Source organism: Corvus kubaryi, unplaced genomic scaffold (genome assembly GCF_017639235.1).
Source record: "Corvus kubaryi isolate FWS band 111438036 unplaced genomic scaffold, C.kubaryi_AGA036_p1.0 37256, whole genome shotgun sequence".
Lineage (NCBI taxonomy): Eukaryota > Metazoa > Chordata > Aves > Passeriformes > Corvidae > Corvus > Corvus kubaryi.
Genome location: NW_024581076.1, coordinates 2,354,887 through 2,375,633, shown reverse-complemented (window position 1 = coordinate 2,375,633; position 20,747 = coordinate 2,354,887). Strand labels below are relative to the sequence as shown.

At 36.3% G+C, this 20,747-nt stretch overlaps 1 protein-coding gene across 6 annotated transcripts in view; it reads right to left on the bottom strand.

The window, feature by feature from the left end:
- CNTN5 (contactin 5) overlaps positions 1-20,747 on the bottom strand; it is a 619,355-nt gene that overhangs the window by 306,032 nt on the left and 292,576 nt on the right. For all 6 annotated transcript variants that reach the window (XM_042023751.1, XM_042023752.1, XM_042023755.1 and 3 more), the window contains one exon: positions 16,418-16,548. In XM_042023751.1, the coding sequence (XP_041879685.1) occupies positions 16,418-16,472 (55 nt within the window). In that variant the 5' untranslated portion in view covers positions 16,473-16,548. The remainder of the gene's footprint in view (positions 1-16,417; positions 16,549-20,747) is intronic.

The window sequence follows — 20,747 nt, the reverse complement described above, 5'->3', positions numbered from 1 at the left end:
TATTCTACTTGACTGTCAGTACAAGGTATTTTACAAGTATTAAAGCCAACAAGTCAAACAGGTAGACTGATGTAATGTTAATAGAGCAGTTTTAAGAGCATATTTTGTGTAATAATGAGATGGTTAGAAAATGTATGAAAAAGAAGACAGGAGAGAAGCGAGAGGAAGAGAAGGAAATGGTAAAATATTGCTATACTTAATCTACCACACAGGTAAATGTCAACTCACAAAATGAAAAAGGTTTTTGCATTTTGCTTGGTGAAGTAAAGCTTCTCTAACTAGGAAACTTAATGCCCAAGATCTGCTGACTTCTCTGGGAGCAGAAGACCTGACACATAAGGAAGAATAAGCCATAGGACAACGAGCCTATTACATGCACCCTACTGTTAAGGAAAGTTTTCACAAACAATTCCTGCTTCTTGGCACACTCCCTAGTACCTCCATTGATTTTTTCTTTTGAAGCCCTGACTGTCTTACCGTGCTCCAGTACTGATTAACTAATTCACAGATCAGCTAAGGTTGTAGGGGACTTCCAGAGGTCATCTAGTTCAACCCCCACACTACAGAAAGGACACAAGGAGCAGATTGCACAGGATCATATACAGCAAGTTGTTGAATAGATCAAAGGAGAGAGACTCCACAACATCTCCAGGCAACCTGTGCTCAGTCACACTCAAAACAAAAAAGTGTTTCTTGATGTTTCATTTTGTGCTCATTGTCTCCTGTCAGAGGGCACTAGTAAATAAAAAGCCTGCCTCCATCCTCTTTGCACCCTCCTTTCAGATTCTTGTGACATTGATCACATTGGCCTGAGCCTTCTTTTCTCCAGGCTGAACAGGACCAGGTCTCAGTCTTCCTGCACTGGAGACATACTTCATTTCATTGGACTGCCTTCAGTTTGCCCATGTTTCTCTTGTGCTGTGGAGTCCAGAACCCGACACAGCATTTCAAGTATGACCTCCTCGGGGCTGGAAGAGGAGTTGTGGATGTCCAATCCTTGGAAGCGTTCAAGGCCAGGCTGGGTGGGGCCCTGAACAGCCTGGTCTAGTGGGAAGTGTCCCTGCCCATGGCAGGGGAGCTGGAATGAGATGATCTTTAAGGTCCACTCCAACTCAAATCATTCTGCGATTGCATGATTCTCTGAATTTATCATAACATACGGGTCAACGAAGAGCATGCTTTTGCTTTTAAGCTCTTCAGTTAATTCCTAAAATCTGTTTGAAGTACTCCATTCCTGTAAATACAACCATTTAACAGCTTTTGTTTATTTTTTCCTTGTCACACTGTTGTGCTGCGTACTTTGAGAATTCACACTTACAGAGATGATGTGAAAGGAATGCAAAAATTAGCTGAATGACAGGAAGAAATAAAGCTGGGAAACAAGGTGCAACACCAGTTGGAAATTATACATCTACCAACATCCTATACTCTGCTTTCCTTAAATACTCCCAGAAATAAAAGCGGAAGTGGCAGGGTCTGTTGTAACACACTGGTAAGATAATTTGATTTGCTGCCTTACCAAAGAATAGTGACTTCCATCCTTGATCTATCCAAACAGTCTTGTGAAACTGGTTTCAGAAATCTGAGGTGATGTTATTGTCTTATCTCATAAAACACTGTAAATACCATCACTATTCTTGAATAAGGGAAGGTGGACACAGTATCTGAAAAAAAAGTACTGAGAGGAAATACAGAGAATTATTCTTTCGCAAATGTCTATCCAACATGTTAATAGTGATTTTAGTTTTAACCATTATCTAAATTCTAAATGACAGAAATATGCTGAACTAATTCTATTCTGATTCCTTTTCTTTTATTAATTTCAAATTAAGCATGAGAAATACTTCCATTGTTTCATCTAGAAAAGAAGTGACAGCTGAGGAGAATACTATTTATCTAACTTTGACAGTGAAATAAAATAGAAGTATCAGTGCACTAAATATGCATTGTTATGAACTTCCAGATATCAAAATTTGTACTAATTTAAGTATTATGACACTCTCAAGGCTGTGGGACCCATGAAGAAGAGAGATATGTAAAAGAGTATACAGTGTGAGAACTACACTGCATTGTAAGAATACTACTGAGAATGATTAATAAGGCTTTCAGCCTGTATCCTAAAATAATCTCTCAGGACTGTTATTCTTGTCTTTGCTGATGATACCTGGAGGACAGACTTCTAATTTAATGTGCCTAAATTAAATACCTAGTCTAGGAAGTAAAATTATGTCCACTTACTTCCAAAACTCTTAAATAGAAGGATGATATGATAAGCAAATATATTTAACATAGGTTTACAAAGCAACATATATTTTAGCAGATATTCATCTTAATTCAAAAGCAAACACAAACCAATCCTATAGATGTCAAAATAATTTCTGCAGAGGGCTTCTGTTCGGAAGATTGGTTGATTTGTTTGGTTGTCTACAGTTAAACATAGCAGATGTACAGTTTTGCAATGTATCTGCAAAACTTCTTTAAGAAATGAAATCTCTATGTCTATATATATATCTCATCTGTATATCCACAGATGAGATAATTAGAATTCTGTAGTTGGCTGATCAACTGAGAATATGCTATTCTAAATCTTTCTTTACTGTTCTGAAAAATCTACATTTGCACATGATCTATTTAGGTTTTTACACTTCTATCTATTATGAATTCAGGCAAGTACCAAAGGACTTACTCTCCAGTCATACTGTATGGATTTAATTTCATTAAGGAAAGCTAGTGTACTGTTAAGACAGCAGGGTGTTGTAAATTTTATTTTAATCATTTGGAATGTGTGATACAATAAAATTAACAGGAAAAAATCTCTCATTCCTGGAGCTGTAAGGTTTACTTAGTGAATCTCCCTTACCAATTGGGGCAGCAGAAGTGGGTGGTAGCGTGGGGCAGCAGGAGAGTAAATTAGTCAGAGTTTTAAAAAACTAAAAAAAGGCAGTAGAAATTAGATATGAGCAGTGATTGGGCACAAATCTATTTAATAAAAATTCACACTAGTTCATTTGTATAAGATAGATGGATTTGATTTAATCTTGCCAAAAAACCCACTAAATTACACACCAAATGAGACTAAACTCCCTTTATCACCAATAGAAAGGTCATTTTTATGAAGTTAATCAGCTCATCCAAGGTATAATGAAGACTATTGAAAGACCAGCATGTATTTAACAATTGTTTTTCTTTTTTTTTTTCCTTTTGTTTTACCTTTTCTTTCTTTTTTAAAGGGCGAGAGGGTTACCTGAAATTCATATTCCTGCAAATTGAAGATCAAAGCCGTGCTGCAATACATGCTGTTACAAGAACACTCCTGTCTCTACATTATCTCAGAGGAAATTATCCCTGGCTGGCTCTACTCATTAATTACAAGAATGCTCTTTGGGCCTGGTTGAGGACATAGCGAGACCAGGACAGTTATTGTCTTATCTCAGTTTATTTGGCTAACACATCAATTGCAGGAGCTACAAGTCAAAATTCTCTAACTCGTCTTAGAAGTTCAAATAAAACCATTTCTGACATTTATTAATCTGTGACATTTGAATGTTTCCTAAGAAGCATGTGGGGATATCTTGAAATAGGTTATATCAATATCTCTAAGAAGTCTAAGCAGAACAATGTCTCATTTTCTGAGTCTTAGTACATAAAACTTCAGCACAGTGCCTGAAATTTACTGAATTAAAGCAGTATTGATTTGTTGTTAGAAGAATGGGGTGCAGCATGTGAGGGACATACAGAAACAGCTCTACTTGCAAATCCTAAAAGTTGCATGGTGGAGACATTTTTTTAAGCAACTCATTCCAAGTATGACCAGGGCAGGCCCTGCATTTTCTTTACGAACTAAAGTCTAAAGCAAATGTGTAGGTCAAGCACAAAAATGGTTAAAAGGCATTGCACATAAATCAATAAATCCCATCAAAGCAATCCCTATTTACATTTTGGCCTGTTTGACACCATTAAGGTGAAGCTGATAATCTATTAACTCCATCAATATTTAATACAATGAGATAATAAATAAGAGGGAACAATTGTGAACTGAATAATAGCAATTTTTTCCTACTGGCATTATAATATGTTGTCATGCAAAATCTCACTTATATTTTTGCCATATTATTATATCAAGAACATAGGGGCTTGTTTACTTAGGTAGCGTATGGCCTTGAGGATTAATCATCTCTAAGTGTGTGATCCTTGGAATTCATAATAAAAGCTTAAAAGCAAATTTAACTATTTATCCATTGCAATTTAAATTTAAGACAGAGGAAAACTACTAGTATCACTGTCAGCTGTGATCGTGTCTCACTGAACACAGGAACAAAACAAGTTCCACACTAACAAAAATATCTCTGCAAGGAATAAAACACATTCTCTGGGTTCAACTGCAAAAATTCTAAAATTATGTCCACGAAGTTCCCTGAACATGGACTCTTAAAGACCTGGCAATCCTTTTACAGTATTGCAATAACTTGGGCAGACAACATAATGTGCTGCGGATATGCCTTTGCAACTAGAGCAAAGGCAAATTTCAGGGCTCCCACCCAGAAGTGAACTCATCAATTGCTGATTTTTTTTGTACTGGTTACTCCTAGACAAGTTAAGCCAATGCTAGACAAATCTAATTTGAAATTAATTATGAGAATATTGCGATCAGAGCCTTAGAAAGCAGTTTTGATGAATTTCTCTGCAGATACATTAATATTCTTTGTGGATTTAGAAACAGGACATAGATCTATTTTTAATCCTTTACTTTTATTTCACGCCAAAAAATCTCCATTAAAGTATGCTGGGACTAGAGCTAGGTTTTTTATTTTACAATTTCTTGTTACTTAAACACCAAGAAAATACCAAAAACCACTGTGATTAATTCTGTCTTTAGTAAGATGCTTCTTTCTTGAGTCAGTCTGACAAATAACTGAAGTCTTTATATTCTTTATATATTATCTGTATTTGATACCTCCAAATATTTTAGGAATTTTGAGCTTCTTGGAATATTATTCAGCACTGTTTACACAGTGGAATGAAATAATATAAGGCTTCCCCATACCAATTTTTGTAGAAGGAAAACTGATGGAAATGTGTGAGTAAAAGAGGGAAAGAAGAAATTTATTTAAACTTTCACGAGAACAGATATAATAAAAATGTTCCAGAGAGACTCAGGTTATAAATGGGAAGCCTTTCTAGAAAGGCATGTGCTTTCACTCTATTTGGAGGATTAATTAGTATTTTAAAATGAACTTTTTCACTGACATGAGTAATGTAAAAATGAGGTTAATTAAGAAAAGTTCATTACAGACCTCTAAAATTTATGACAAAATATACCTTATCAAAGTGGAAACTCAATAATTTCCTTTTTTAAAGTATTTCTAAAAATTAGAAATATTTTAAATCATAATTTTCTTAAGTCTTACATCAAAAAATAATTAATTTAATATTTTTTTAAGTATTTTCCTTGTCATAAAAATTCTTATCACAGGTATTTTAAAACCTTACCAACAAATATAAGGGCAACTGACCAAAAGAAACATTATAGTAAATAAGACCTTGTGGGTTCCTTGGAAATGGTATTGAATTGATGGATTTTTTCTTTTTTTTTTTTCATATATCACACACAATCAGAAGGCTAATTTTTTGCATTAGATCTCCTACTTAATTTTTCTTATAACAGTCTGGCATATCTACTATGCTGCCAGACTGCACTACAGTACTTGTCTTCCTGTGCAAGTTGGGACACATGCAAACTTATAGCCTTAACTACCACAGAAAACAGTATAAATTATAGACATTGTTTAAGACCATCCTGAACAGGACAGAGAAGACATAGAGAGTTTTCTTTCCTTTACTTTTCTTTCCTTTCCTTTCAGTTTTTAGCAAACTTACTTTTTTCATTCCTAAATCTAATCTAATGGGAAATTCTGAATTGTAAAGGAGCGCATACAGGATATCTTGATAAACCAAATATTTGACATTTCTTTTGTTATCCTTAAAGGTGCAGATTAAAAGTTCTTAAATTTTAATTATGATGCAAACATCAAACTAAAAACCACAGTAGAAGTCTAAAAGTACAAACTGGTCAACTTTTAGATTGTTGTTTGCCTTGCATTGTCTTCTATTAGATGAGATAATCCAATTGTAGACAATGTATATCAGGACTTATACCAACTAAATCATATGCTAAACTCACTAAGGCCAGCACTAGGCCCCATTTCACCCAATGAGTCAAATCAATGGTGAAATTAATGTAAGGAAAGATCTGCAATGGTTTCTTGTTCATTTCACTGTGTCCATTCCTGTCTGAGTTGCCCAATTTGTACATTATTTATAATCTTTTTCCACAGCTATGAATGTTAAACTCATTAAAATGATACATCTAACACTGTTACAAAGTTTTAAGAACGGCCCAGCAAATGGAAAATATATATTCTATACTTTTGAAAATTCTGTTTAAAATGGTCATCAAACAATATGAATTAAGCAAAGAAAAAATATATTATAAACAGAAAAATATGCTACTTTGGGTCATAATTACTTTATAAAATTTGATTATTCTGATATATTACAGAGAGTAAATGATAGGTACAAGCATAAACTCTAGAGAATTGTAATGTTTCATGTAACTCCTGGTGGGTAAGATCACCAAATCAGAGTGGATTTATTTTCCTGCAGATGTAATGATTTCACTCCTCACCTTCCATCCATCTATGACATTTGTAGATTTAGAAGAGATCATCACAAACCTCACTTTATAATATCTTAGTAAAAACTTAGCTATAAGGCAAAAAGCATTAATTTCTGTACTCTACTGTTCTTTTTCAGCATATTTTCCTTCTACATTTTATTGTTGCATTTTAATTATTATTAAAATTATTACTATATTATTAATATATTTTAATGTTTTGCATTAAAAAATAATTTTTGAGACGTTTTTCACTTTTAACTTTTTGAACAGGGTAGGGCTTCAATGACAAGTAAAAAACAGTTGGAGAATCATCTAGACCAAGCAACTCATCTAAGAGTAGTTTCCACAGGGCTTAGAGAAAAGCAGCATTTTTAGAGAGGGATTCAGAACTGCTCAGTTACTTTGTGCTAATGTCAGGAAATATTTATGAACATACTCATCTTTTTCTTCTAAAATGGCTGACTCTGTGATCCATTGTTCTTTTAAAATCACTTTAAAATCAATAGTAAATTTCAATGATGCCACATCCTCTTGCAGATGATGAGATTATATTCTTTTTTTACCTAACTCACTTAAATCACAGGCTCAGTCAGAATGCCTGTCTTCACATTTCCTCCTGGACAAAATGAGAGTACTGTCATTCACAGTGTTATAGGGAGTTTAAATACTATCACTTGCAATTCTGTGCTGAACAGAGATGATACTCTTTATGGCTGTGTGGTGAGCCACAGCAAACCACCTACAGCTTTGCACTGAGCTAAATTGATGCTACCTATAGTGCCATGACTACAACACTCCCTTTTCACAGTTGCACACCATATTAAGGGCAAACACAGGCCATGGTGCACTCACCACAGGGTCATGCTCCAGTGGACATCAATGGTACAGGAACAGTTTAACCACTGAGCTCACTGTAGAAGCTGTAGGGATGCTAAGATAAAAACATTAAAAAACTATATGTCCTCCTCACTTCCCCAACATACAACCACAGAAAAACTTCAGTCAAAACCAGCTCTGATGGAGTATTTAACAAAATTCTAGAAAAAGCCTTTCTATTTGAATACCTAGCATTAAGGTTGATAAATCCAAAGAAGTGAACTAAAACCGCTGCTGAAGTGGTCTCAGTACATAGCACACCTAGTCATGTTGAACAAAATCCAAAAGTGCAGGATGTGCTCTTCACTATTATCAACATTTTTCACACTACTGCACTTAACAGGGAAAAACCTCCCTATCAAAGCAGTCCACTGAGCAAAGCAGTTACGAGTCTTGGTGCTGTATGGAGCTTGATAAACTGCCTCCCACTGTCTTATCATGGAGCAGTGTATGCATATATCCTGCTTTCTGACAGGAGAGAGATTTATTTTTCACACTTTATTTTCATTCAGTTTGGGAAAGAGATTTAGTCAGAGTACAATTAAGAAATCGCTGTTTCTGAACTGCTAGCACCAATTTAAACAAAGGCAGTCTAGAGTTGACAAGTGCATCTTTAACTCTGGAACAGCAAGAAGTTCACTCATAGTTACCTATGTTCATCAGCTCACATAGCTATGAAGTATATTTATTCATTATTTGATACATGACCTCTTCACATCAGCTGGCTTGTCTCCCATGTGGAGAAACTGCCAGATTTTGCTCTTATATAATCTAGTAATTTTTCCAAATAATGATCATGTTCTCAACACAGGAGCTGATGATTACTTTTTTGGGGTGACTCCAACAAGTAACCATGTGTTCAAGTGGTAAGAAAGCTTTTTACATAATCCACTGATAAACAAATGAACAAATAGAAATTAAACACATAAGTACTTTTGCATATGAAGATTTTCAGGTATGATATAGACAACAAGTATTAACTTCATATTGACTCAGACTGCTCTGAGTTTAATCTACTGCCTCTACTCTGAGGGGAAAGTCTGACAGAAAAAGCACAGAGGGAGCAGAGGAGAATATTTGCAAGTAGGCAAATATGTGTTACCTTCCAACACAGATAATTATCATATATAGAGTAGCTATGGACTTTAGCTGTGGGAAGAAGATAATATCATTGCTGAAACTTTATAATCTTAATAATTACATGACTTTTAATTCAAATACAGCAATGAGTTTATCTCCCTGGATCATTTCTGGAGGTGTTTTATACACATTCTGATTTTTTCCCCGAAGTTAAACATTTACTTCCATCTTTTATTCTCTAAATATATTCAATCCATGGTAGCAAATAGTTTTTGTGATGTTATTTGCTATAAAAATCTTTTGCATTTGAAAGAGCAAGGAGTTTTCATTTACCCCAGAACTGTGGTCTGTGGTTTGTCAGTTCAATCTCGTGTTGTCATGAAGCATGTTTGACCATGCTAGGTAAAAACAGAAGAGACCACCATACACACTTGGCAATATACCACTTGAAGAGTCCTGACTGGAACTTTTTATCAAAGAAAAGTAAACTCTGGAAGTCTCAAGGACACAGGGAACTTTTGCAATAATACGTTTGCTACCTAAAACTGGAATTGAGCAGCGAGAAATAAATACATAAAACCCCCTTGCAGGTGTTTTTGGTTGCTGTTGGTTTTTTCCCCTAACATCTTGACATACAGTGTGGGATTTTCTTCAGTTATTTACTGCAAAAATTATCAGCAATTTTAGATTTTTCTTACTGCTACGTTATATTTCTATAGGTGGGAGGCAAGCTGTAAATTAGATTGTCAGAAGGTTTGAGCTTGGTATTCCTTAGGCTTAAAAGCTGTAGGTGCTATTTCTTGGAACAGGGCTGGACATGAACCAACAATTTGGTTGTTATTCAAGCTTTCTCATGTGGTTGTAGGACAGGAAAGCCAGAAAAATTCCAGAGCACATCTAGCCTGATAATTTGATAGCACATTGAGAAACTTCTGACCAGCTCTATGAAAGTGAGCAATAGAAAGCTTGCTATTCTCTCACTGAGCATCCAGGGGGAATGTGGAAGGTGTGTGTGGGGAGAATGGGGATTAATACAGCTCAGAATTATTTAGAAGGCAACCCAGTCTTACTCTCTTTCAGCACAGGTACATGCACACACACACACACACACACTCACTTATTCACCTGCATTGACTACAGAATTTCTATTAGAACTTGATAAAACATTTAATTTTTAAAGTTAATTAATTTTGTTTTCCAACTTGAAGCATTTTCATATCTGCCAGCTCTCCTAGTAGACCTCTTCCAATATTGGTTTGACCTCATTACAGGAAAACTAGTATTTCATTTCAAAGCTGAATTTGTCACATTTCCAAGGTTTCACTGCCCTTTTATTGTATTCCTATTAGAAAAGGCCAGGTAAATGATGGAAGAAACATTTTACTAGCCTCTAATGACTTTTTGAAATGAAGTTAATACCTTATTATGTATTTGTGATATTGTTACTGCTGCTTGGAAACTCTAAATTATTTTGTATTATGAGCTAACTACTCCTTGCACATGTGTGGCTCTGGAAGTAAGGGAAAACAGACTCGGTTGCTTGTTAAGACTAAATATTACTCTTTTTATTACTTCTGATCATGAGAAGTGGTCATCTAGAAGCACACTTAAGGAAAATGTTAACCACTTCATAGAATGAATTACTTTTGCAAGCAAACCAATTACAAATATTCCTACAAAAACCTTATCACTCTTGCAATGTGTAGTATAACAGCTGAATTCCCAGTAATATGAATGAAAGTAGCAGAGGTTCCTGGGGATGAGGACTTCTAGTGAAGTGCCACCCACTGCAAAATTCGGAAAAGTATGACATGGAATATCTGGGAAGAGTCGTAAGAACTACTTTCAACATTTTGTCAGCCTAGAGTAGGAAACCAGCTTTATAAATTAAACATAGAAAAATATATATTAAAAAGAAAAACCCAAACATGCAATCCAGCAGAAGGATTTCTCCTAAAAATATTTTCTTAAATCCATACTCAGTACTTTTTTCATGCCTACAACTTTTCCAATCCTTAACACTCCTGATTACTTAGCATTAAACACACTTCAGGATTCTGGTAGCAGTAAATAATTTTTATATTTCCACTGTTCTTTTGGATTTAAAATTATAGAAATTGCAACATTGAGCAGATAAGTGCTTTTCTGCCCGATTCAACTAAGCACTGGATCCAGGAGTGAGGATGTGCACAGCAATCTACCTTGGGTTTCACCACTGTGGCTGTTTCCTTCCTTTGCACTTTTTGCAAATGCAGTACTTCTGGATGGGCAGTAGAAGGTTTTAGTGTGTTACCTCATTTTTCATTTTTACTCAGATGTCTGTGAACATGAAAGTCCCCAGGCACCAGTACTTATCTAGAACTCTGTCTCCAGGCTTTTATGCTCAGCTATCAAAGGTGACAATGTTGCATGGTATTTCCTATACTGTCATCAGTGCAGGGCCAGGAGTTGGGGGCAGGGTACCATGGGTAACTGTATAGACTTGTCAGTGATAAACACTGGTCATTCATATGTTCATCCTTCATTTGGCAGAGCAGCAACATTTCACATACTGTCCACTGAATTGGGAAGGACATTGTCTAAAAAATGGAAGAATAAAAACAAGAAATAGTCCTGGCGCTAAGAGTAGTATGCATATTTATTTGGTTTGGTTAATGAATTTGTGAACCTTAGGCTATGAATTTTAATCCTGGCCATGGCTGCTGTAATTCTGAAAGTTGCATATTGAGCAGGTTTGAGATGTGTTTTGGAAGCTGATAAGTGCAAATGATAGAGACAATTCCTAAAAGCCTCCAAGTAGCCAGATGGAGAGGGATGGATATGATAAAAAACTGGAAGCACCTGAGATCGCTGCCAGCTGCAGGTCAAAACTAGACAGGACATTTGTGTTTGTTCTACATGTGCTCTCTTACTTAAGAGCATTTTTTGTAAGTCTTCATTTATACTATATTCTAGCAAACAACTGTTCAGAAAAAGTCATGCTGGTTCTAACTTTGAGCACCATATTGAGGAATACAGAAAAAAACCTCAGTATTTAGGCAGTCTTTGCTCGGTAGTAAGAATGTTTTATGTGAACAGAAATGAATGGTGCATAGAGATGAGGATTAAGGACAAATGTTTATCCACTTGATACTATGAACAGTGACCACCGGGTCTCAGAGGTACTGCCTATATCTTGTGAAGTCTTGCTACTCTCATTATACCCATAATTTTATTGATGCCATGAATTATACAGTCTTACAGAGAAAATGAGTCTCACTTTGCCCTGATTAACATGCAGAAGGTAATAATACAGAAGTAGATAAATGGGCAGGGGAGCAAAAAGGCATACAGAATACGTGTTAGATTAAAACAGAATTAGAACTCTATAAATACCACTTACTCTATTATGCAACCTTTAGCATATATTTAAACTTGAAACATCTTGTAGCAGGCAGCAATAATTATTAAAGGAGTGACAGGAGTCGTATTCTCGATAGATTTTTCAAGTGTCTTACATCTGCAAATAAAACCCACTGTCTTAATTTTTCTATAAACCATGAGATGATAACCTGATGTAATTTTTTTCTATTGTAAAAATCCTTCCCTTTCTGAAACATGAAGAGACATACCTATTTGTCTCATAACAAGGTCAGAAGGGGTGTTTTAAAGCAAAACCTTTCAGCAATATGCAATTCCAACTTCTCCGAGAAATCAATGCAATAAAATTTTCACAAGTCCAGACAAAAAAGGTTCTCTGCTTAATTGTTCCTAGTGTGAACCAAAAATAAATAGCCTTTACTATACACATAAAAGCAGACTGTAAAGTGATTATGGGGAACCAGGACAATAAGACCCTGGGAATATACACCCATGGTAAATTCTGATGAACTTGGATTAAATTTAAACTGAGCATCTCTGTATTTGGGTATTACTGTAACCAAATCAGATTTAAATGCTACTCTGAACTTCAGATTCACAATTTTCCCCATGGTAATATGTTCTCTTGCAGCGTGATGTCTTTCTCTACAGGAAACCTTCATAGGAGGAAGAAACAGAAAAAAATCCCCCCAAAAGCCTCCAAAAATTAACAGGGTTTTTGCTACTGTTCGTTCGGTAGTGAGGCAGTCTCTAGGTCAAAAACAACAGCTTAACTCCTCTTCAACTCCAGTTTGCCTTGAAGGGCAATACTACACATAAGAAGGAACATATCAATCCTGAGATCTTCTTTTCATCTGTTAATTATCAATATTTCATAATTGTGAAGTTTTTGACAATTTAAGTGTATAACTGTGAGCTGTACTCCCAGACTACCTTTGCCTTAAACCAGAGTAAGAGACATAATTTAGTCCTCACACTTATGTTCAGAAAATAATACATTTTTTTCTCCATTCAAATATTATTTTCCCTTCAGCTTAGGCAAATTCCATACATTCACACTTAAGCAAAACCCAAAATAACAGGGTCAGTTTTAAGATAAAGGTCATATAAAAATGGGATCAACACAAATTAGAGAGGTCATCCCTTTTCTTGGATTCTTTCCCTCACCACTGCAAAATCAATACGACAGTGTAGTAATCTCTTCCAAACACTGCCTGCTGCTAGGATTGATCCCATGATATGTTGATTTAATGGATAAGTAAGTACTGAATTTTAACACAGCCTAAAAGAGCAGAAATTTAATGAACTTTATCTTCGTGGAGCACCATCAATATCTATTGCTCTGTTGTTAACAGTGCATTCAGGCATCAAACTTACTAGGCTACCTTGAATTGCATCAGCTGTTGGAATGAACCATTGAAGTTGTAAACATGTTTTAATGAGTGCTGTAATATAAAAGCATCTCCAAATGCAGGATGATGTAATCAAATGTGATAGTTATGGAGACAGTAAATTACTAGTTATACTGATGATCTTATTAAAATAACTTTGAATCCAATTTCATTTGGTTAATTTCAGCTCTTATAGCATTAAATTTGACAATGAATAATTATTATTTCACATGAAATAATAAAAAAGTTATCTTTGTGCATATGAAAAATGTATGTTACCACATTATATTCAAAAATGTGAAAACAAGCGCTGCAGTTAAAAATTATTTCTTACAGAAGTTAAATCTTCTGCAGTAATACAGAATAAACGTTTAAAAAACCTTCAGAATCGCAAACCAGAATGAAATTTTAAAAAAGGAATGCTTTAGAAACAATCAGATACAAGTAACAAATTATCAGATGAGAGGAACAGTCAATTTAAATATGGTGCTGAATGACTGGAAAGAGTTTTCAGGGTATAATGTTATTTAAATAAAGTTATTCTGTAAATATTGACTTTCAGTTTAACTTGCAAAGTAGTTACACACTTTAATGCTATATTACAATTAGTCACTGCTAATGCTTTTAAGTCTTTGCAAGATATTGCCTGAATGTGCATGCCTAAACAATGCCTGTGGCAAACAGCTGAAGCTCATTCCTGTATATCCAATTTTAGGATACAGAATTGTCAGCATATGATATGTGTCTCACAAATTTTAAAGCATATTAATGTGTTTTACAGAGTTAGATTAATCTATTTGGAGCAAACTGTACAGGTATTTTCTCTAACAGCAGCTGAGGGTAAGGAGATATTAGCTGTGTGAAACCAACTGCATGCTCAGGTACATTAGTTGCACAGATAAATACCTTCTGCCAAATGTCAACGTTTAACTCAAAGACTTCAAGACAAAAGAAATAGTTCTTAAGAAGAAATCCTATATTTAAATTTCTGACATCCTTCTGGAGTTTGCACCAAATGTCTTGCAATTTGTAGCAACAAAAATATAAATTTCAATTAAAAAAAAATTACATCAATAGGTGGTGGTTGTAAGTTACAGCTGCTAGAATCACCAAAATACAAATGCTGACAAAATTTACAATGTGGCTGACAATCCACCACAAATAAAACAAAAATTTCCCTGTCCAAAATCAATGGACTTAGATAAAACAAGAAAATGAAGCTATATGAAGGAAACCAGAATAAATCAGACTGTTTCATGTATGCATCCAAAGCATGTACACTGACATCCATGGGCACTTTCTGCTATCGAATTCCTGTGTAAAATATCATTTTATTGTTACAAATGAAGGTGTTTTATTTCACTGACTTTTGAATTTCATCTTGTGATGACACAAATCCAATAAATTTTGGAAGAATTTGGGAAAAGAATAGCTTAGGAGCTGTTGAGATGCAATAATCATATCTTACTACAAGGACAGGGCTTCTTAATATCTTAGTCTAAATATTTATAGTTTCACCACGCAGTATAGAAGCCCAGAGAAGCTGACTTTAGCCGCATTCCCACCCACCCTTAGGCCCCACTGTGGTCTGAGAAATGCTCATTAGGCTTTGGCCTTGAAGAACTGCACCTGGACTAAGCCCCTCTCCAGCTTGTCAGAAACACTGTCTATTCCCAGGAAGCAGAAGAGCACCAGATTTTTAATGAGCAGCCTTCAACTTTCTTGCCTGAACAACCCAAATAAAATAATATTTCTGTTACTGAACCTTCAAAGAAAGTTACCAGCTTGAATTGCATCCAGAACAGAAAATTGCTATGACTAAAACCCACTCTCTTGCAGTCTTACAACAGTGGTCTAAAGTGAGACCCTTTTGAGCTCTCAGTTATGAGGGCCAATGACTACTAAAGCCCCCTGTCAAATGACCTTATAAACAGTGGCCCAAAGCAAGAATCTTTTGAGCTCTCACTTTCCAGAAGATAAGTGGCTAATGTATCTCAAACACCAATAATAGGATGGCTGTGAAGCCAACCAAGAACTTTTAGTAACAACGGACATGAAATTTTGGTAGTAGGCTCTGGGAAAGAACAAATTTTGACTGGAGAAGAGGGGCCAGGTGGACATAGGGCAGCAATTTTCTGAGAGAAAGAACCCCAACACAGTACAGCAGAGCACAGAAATGATTGGCAGGAAGCCAGCATGGACTTTAAGGTGAGATTGGGACCACCAAAGACTTTAGAAGTCCTCAGACCCATTTCCAGAAAGGCCTTAAAGAATGGACTCTGCATGATAAGTTATTAGCTGAGAAAGTGAGAAACTTGTCTTCAGGGTAAGAAACCTGGCCATAAAAAGGTACCTCCCCACCCAATCCCAGGCAGTGCCCCTTGGACCCTGGACATCTCATCAGCTGGACCAACGCAGCTGGATCGCTGCTTATCACCTGGGTTGGCACCGAAACCAGGATCGGCATCCCCTCAGCTGGATTGGCACTGAGACCAGGACAGGCATCCCCATCAGGGATGGATTGACACTAGAGGGGTGGTGATCCCTTTTTTGCTTTTCTTTTTCTTCTTTCTTGTCCTCCCTTTTTCTCTTTTCCTTTATTTAATTCATCTCTCCCTTTTAAATGAACCTATTTCTCTTTTCCCTTCTGGCCTGCCCCTTGATCCAAGATCCACTGCCATGTGCTTAATCTTTCTTTTCTCTTTAGTCTACCCTTTTTTATCTAAACCCCACTGCTATGCACCTATATAGTAGGTCAGGGACTAAAATACCAATTTTTATTCCAAGTGCATAATTCACCAATAACACTCTATGCTTGTTTGCAGACTCTCTGACTTCTGTCATTCTTTTGGACCAAGGAGCATTTTTGAATCTTAAGTGCTTCCTTCCCTTAAGGGTGGGTCAGCACACTCAGGCAAATAGTTTTCATAACAATGTTGATCTTCTCCAGCTTGCTTTTACATGTTCCTGTTTCTGTTTGCAGTTAAGAGCCTTTAAATGATAAGAAAATTTTGTTGTTTTGGTTTTGATTTACCTGAAAGACAGCCAGTCAGTGACAGAAACAGCAAGAGTTTCCATGACAACCACATCCTTGGTCACAAAGGTCCTTCCGTCCCTCTTTGTGCAGTTGTTAGCAACGTTGACGTTTCTTAATTAAAGCTTAGCCTAGTGGGACAAAGACAGATCTCTGTTAGGAAAATTAAAAATATCTCTCAATAATATGACAAACAATTCAAGAGACGAAGTTGATCCTAGTGCAATTAAAATCCTAGTTCCAAAGGGCTCTGTATGCACAGGAACAGGTATCCTGACAGATACTCAGAGAGATCTTGTACCAGTAGTTAACAGTGTTAATAGCTCAAATGTCTGTGGCAGTGCTCTGCACGCATATATATACATATTTATATGGATATCACCCTAAAACTATATGTCTTGAAGCTTTGAATTTCCAAAAAGCCAAGCTAAGGAGATAGTACACATATCTTTCACAGCAAATATATTCAAAGCACATAGCTTGATGTGCTCATACTTTCCTGAAAGCGGTGTGTTGATTTTTGGTATAAAGTGTTTCAAGTGGAAGTGTGGGTTAGATGAGTGGACGGACAGTGAAGTGTATTGAGAATTGGCTGGAGGTCAGAGATCAGTGTTGTGACCAGTGGTGCAGAGCCTAGTTAGAGCCCTGTAGCTCACAGTGTTCCCCAAGGATCGGTACTGGGTCCAGTCTTGTTCAACTTATTAATCAGTCACCCTGGATGAATGTAACTCTCAGTAAGCTGCCTGATGATACAGATCTGGGAGGGGTAGCTGATAGCCCAGAGGTCTGTGCAGCCCTTCAGAAGGGCCTCAACAGTCTTGAGAGATGAGCAGAGAAGAACTGCCCGAAGGTCAACAAGGGCAAATGAAGGGTCCTGCACCTGGGGAGGAATAACCCCAGTACAGGCTGGGGGCCAACCTGCTGAAAAGCAGCTCTGCAGGGAAGGACCTGGGGGTCCTGGTGGCTGGTGGACAATACACTGTCCATGAGTCAGCAGTGGGCCCTTGTGGCCAAGAAGGCCAGAGGGATCCTGGGTGCATTAGAAAAAGCATTGCCAGCAGGTCAAGGGAGGTGATCCTGCGCCTCTACTCAGCCCTGGTGAGGCCATATGTGGAGTGCTGCATCCAGTTCTCGACTCCTTAGTACAGGAAAGACAAGGAAGTACTGAAGAGGGTTCAGCTGAGGGCTGTGAAGATGAGGAGGAGAGTGAAGCATCTCTCATGAGGGAAGGCTGAGAGAGGTAGCAGGGCACTGGAACAGGCTGCCCAGAGAGGTTGTAGAGTCTCCTTCTCTGGAGAAATTCAAGACCCTCCCGGACACAATCCTGTGCAACCTGTTCCAGGTGGACCTGCTTTGGAAGAAACTTTGAAGTATATATCTGCAGACTTCCCTTTCAAATCCAACCATTATGTGATTCTTCTCCTGAAAGTAATATATTGGTATATTTAGTATAAAGCATTTAAAAAAAGTTTTAGGAAAATCCAGGCATTTTTACTACTTGCAAACTGGATTGAAATAGATTCATTTCTTCAACTTAACTCAGTGTGTAAAGAATCTACCAATACATTTGAAACAATCAACACTTTCACAGAATATATTATTCATACTCATCTCCTTCTACTATTCCTCGGATTTGTGTTTCCTAACTGTCCCATGACACGAACATAAATTTTGACATACTTCATCTTTGATCACTGTCCTCTTAGCTATCACTTTAACAATGTCAACAACTTTAACATATTGAAACTCATTTGCATTCAAATGTTTGAAAAGTCCATCCAAAATATGAGAAGTTTCAGCTGGTTTTGTATGAACATGAGTGCACTTCTGGTCTTTGACTTGAAAAACATCAAGTTGCAAACATAAATTTAATTTCTTACATTTAATTAGTCACATCTGTTCAGGAGGATTTTGAGATCCTCTTATCGGAGCCCAAGGAATCTTCAGTCAGTAGAGGCTGTGATCTATAGCTACAAGTGCAATCACACAACAATGAGACAAAGGAGAATTTCCTTTGCTCCCCTATCAAGCCCCTTTTGGGGTATATGAGTATATGACTCCTTCAGATTATAACCAGTTTAGTTACATGCCATATTCACTGTTTTGGGGTCCTATTCTCTATGTTAGAACCCTCATAGGAAGACAACAGAGGCAAAGCTCTACACAGTTGTCAGAAATAAAAATATAAATCATAATGTAAAAGTAGGTTCCTGCCATATTATTCCATTTCAACTGCTCTCTGAGCATCTCTAGTTGTAACCAGTTTTGACAGTCTTTCCATCGTATATAGAGAGACACAGTGTGAGCACAAGATGACAACATCTGTTTAGGTTGCTGGTAGTTATTCCTGCAACAATATAAAGGTGTAGCTTGTCAGCTTTCATTTAAACAGCATAGCAGGTATGCTTTTCAATACAGATAAAAAAATCCCGTTTAGGATTTGTACTTCCTTTCAGGTAGCACAGACCAGGAAAACTTAATATTGGATGTACACATCAATATAAGCAACCCTGAAAGAGAACACAACAATCTGGTAGACAAGTGACTTTCCACATAGAGCCTGTAACTCATTTAAACCTCCACAGGAAACCTCCTCAATTAATTATTAATGCCTTCTGCCTTTGTCTTTCACTTCAGTGATAATCTGCTTTTCAGTCACTGTGTTTCTTTGGTTAGTGAATTATCTCATTCAGCATTCTTTGCTGGCCAGGCCTTTGGGAAATAAGTATTTTCATTAAAATTTAAATTTTTCCCTTATGACCATATCTGTTAAAGAGAGTCAAGCAGAGATTCCTCCCCCTGCCCCTAGCTTTATTACTTTTTCTTCTTCCTCTTTTACTCACTTCTTTTCAGCTACTTTTATAACAGTGCAACACAGAAATTATTTTAACTTAATGATTTTTTTGTTGCTTGAACAGGAAAAAATATACCAAATTTTCCAGCATTACAGTGTGAGATTACTGTTGCTGTTATTATTACCAGGTATTATTGTGCCTATTGGGTCAGACCGTTAAAAATAATAATAACAAGGGTTGTGATTGGTAGAACAGAAACGGGATGAAAAATAACTGGAGCCAAACAATGGGAACATCAAAATAAAAGATGGACTTATACACATTTCTCTTTGCAGTCTTGAAACATGATGATTTTTAACTTTCTGTGAAAAAGAATTTTTTTAATTAATGTCTCATTGAAGGCAATAGAGTTATCACAAACTGTGTCAGATAAGGAGCCCATAGCTGAATAGCTGAATAGCTATAATAACTTTTACGTGACAACCCTACGTAACCTGTACCTATCAGCATAATACATACTTCAGACCAGTTACACAGGAATATTAAAATGTAAAACCAGAGCATAATGACAGGGAGACAATCTAATTTAAGTCATGGATGTTGGACAATGGCCTTCCTTGGATATTTGTTGTATAAATATGTTGGCTGATCTCAGTAGAAGAATTGCTAGCAAAACAAGCAAGGGGAAAATATGCCACTGCATAGCTTTTTAAAAATCCCCATAGAAATCACAATTATTGTCGTAATGAAAGGATTTTGCATCTCTACCTAATTTTTCTATATTTCTTGTTTCTTCAAGGATAGTTGGCTAACACTTGGCTGGCCATATGGATAAATGAAATGCATAGCAACATAGTAGGGTTAATGAACATCTACAGGTTGGGGAGTACAGTTCATGCAGACTGACAAAGACATTGATATTGCATGTATAGGGCTGTCACATGGCATGTGGGATAATAAAAAAGGTACTTTGTAGGAAATAATATGGCTAAGAGGATGAAGAAGCTGTATTTAATAATTAGAGGCAGATAGTCTAATTTCTGCTCTAGATTTAAGGAAGGAATGTTACTCCTGACTTTACTATCAGTAGTTGTCATCTATCTTTCTGATGACTAAGCTCTCACTTTTAGACAGATGTGTGTGTGATTGAAGAATTCCTTTATGCTTATAGCAGAAAGATCAAAGCTGCACTAAATCAGAGGGGCATCTTCTTTCTGACTAAAGATAAAAAAAAAAAAAAAAGAAAGGGTGTTATTGCTGAAAAGAACCTAATGGATATTTTCTTAAATCTTGTAAGAAAAATCTCCTACTTAAAACTGGCTTATTCTAAAAGAAGTTTAAGGGCATATATATCAGCAGTATTCAGTTGTTCTTGGTTTGAAAATCTTGCTAATTTTATGTTTTGTTTTGGTTTTTTTTCACCCCTTACTATCCCAGAATGAGGAATACTTTTAAAAAAAAAAATTACATATACAGAATATACAGTAAGTTACTAATGTAAAAGAACACAGCTAAAGATGCTAAAGATGCTGCTT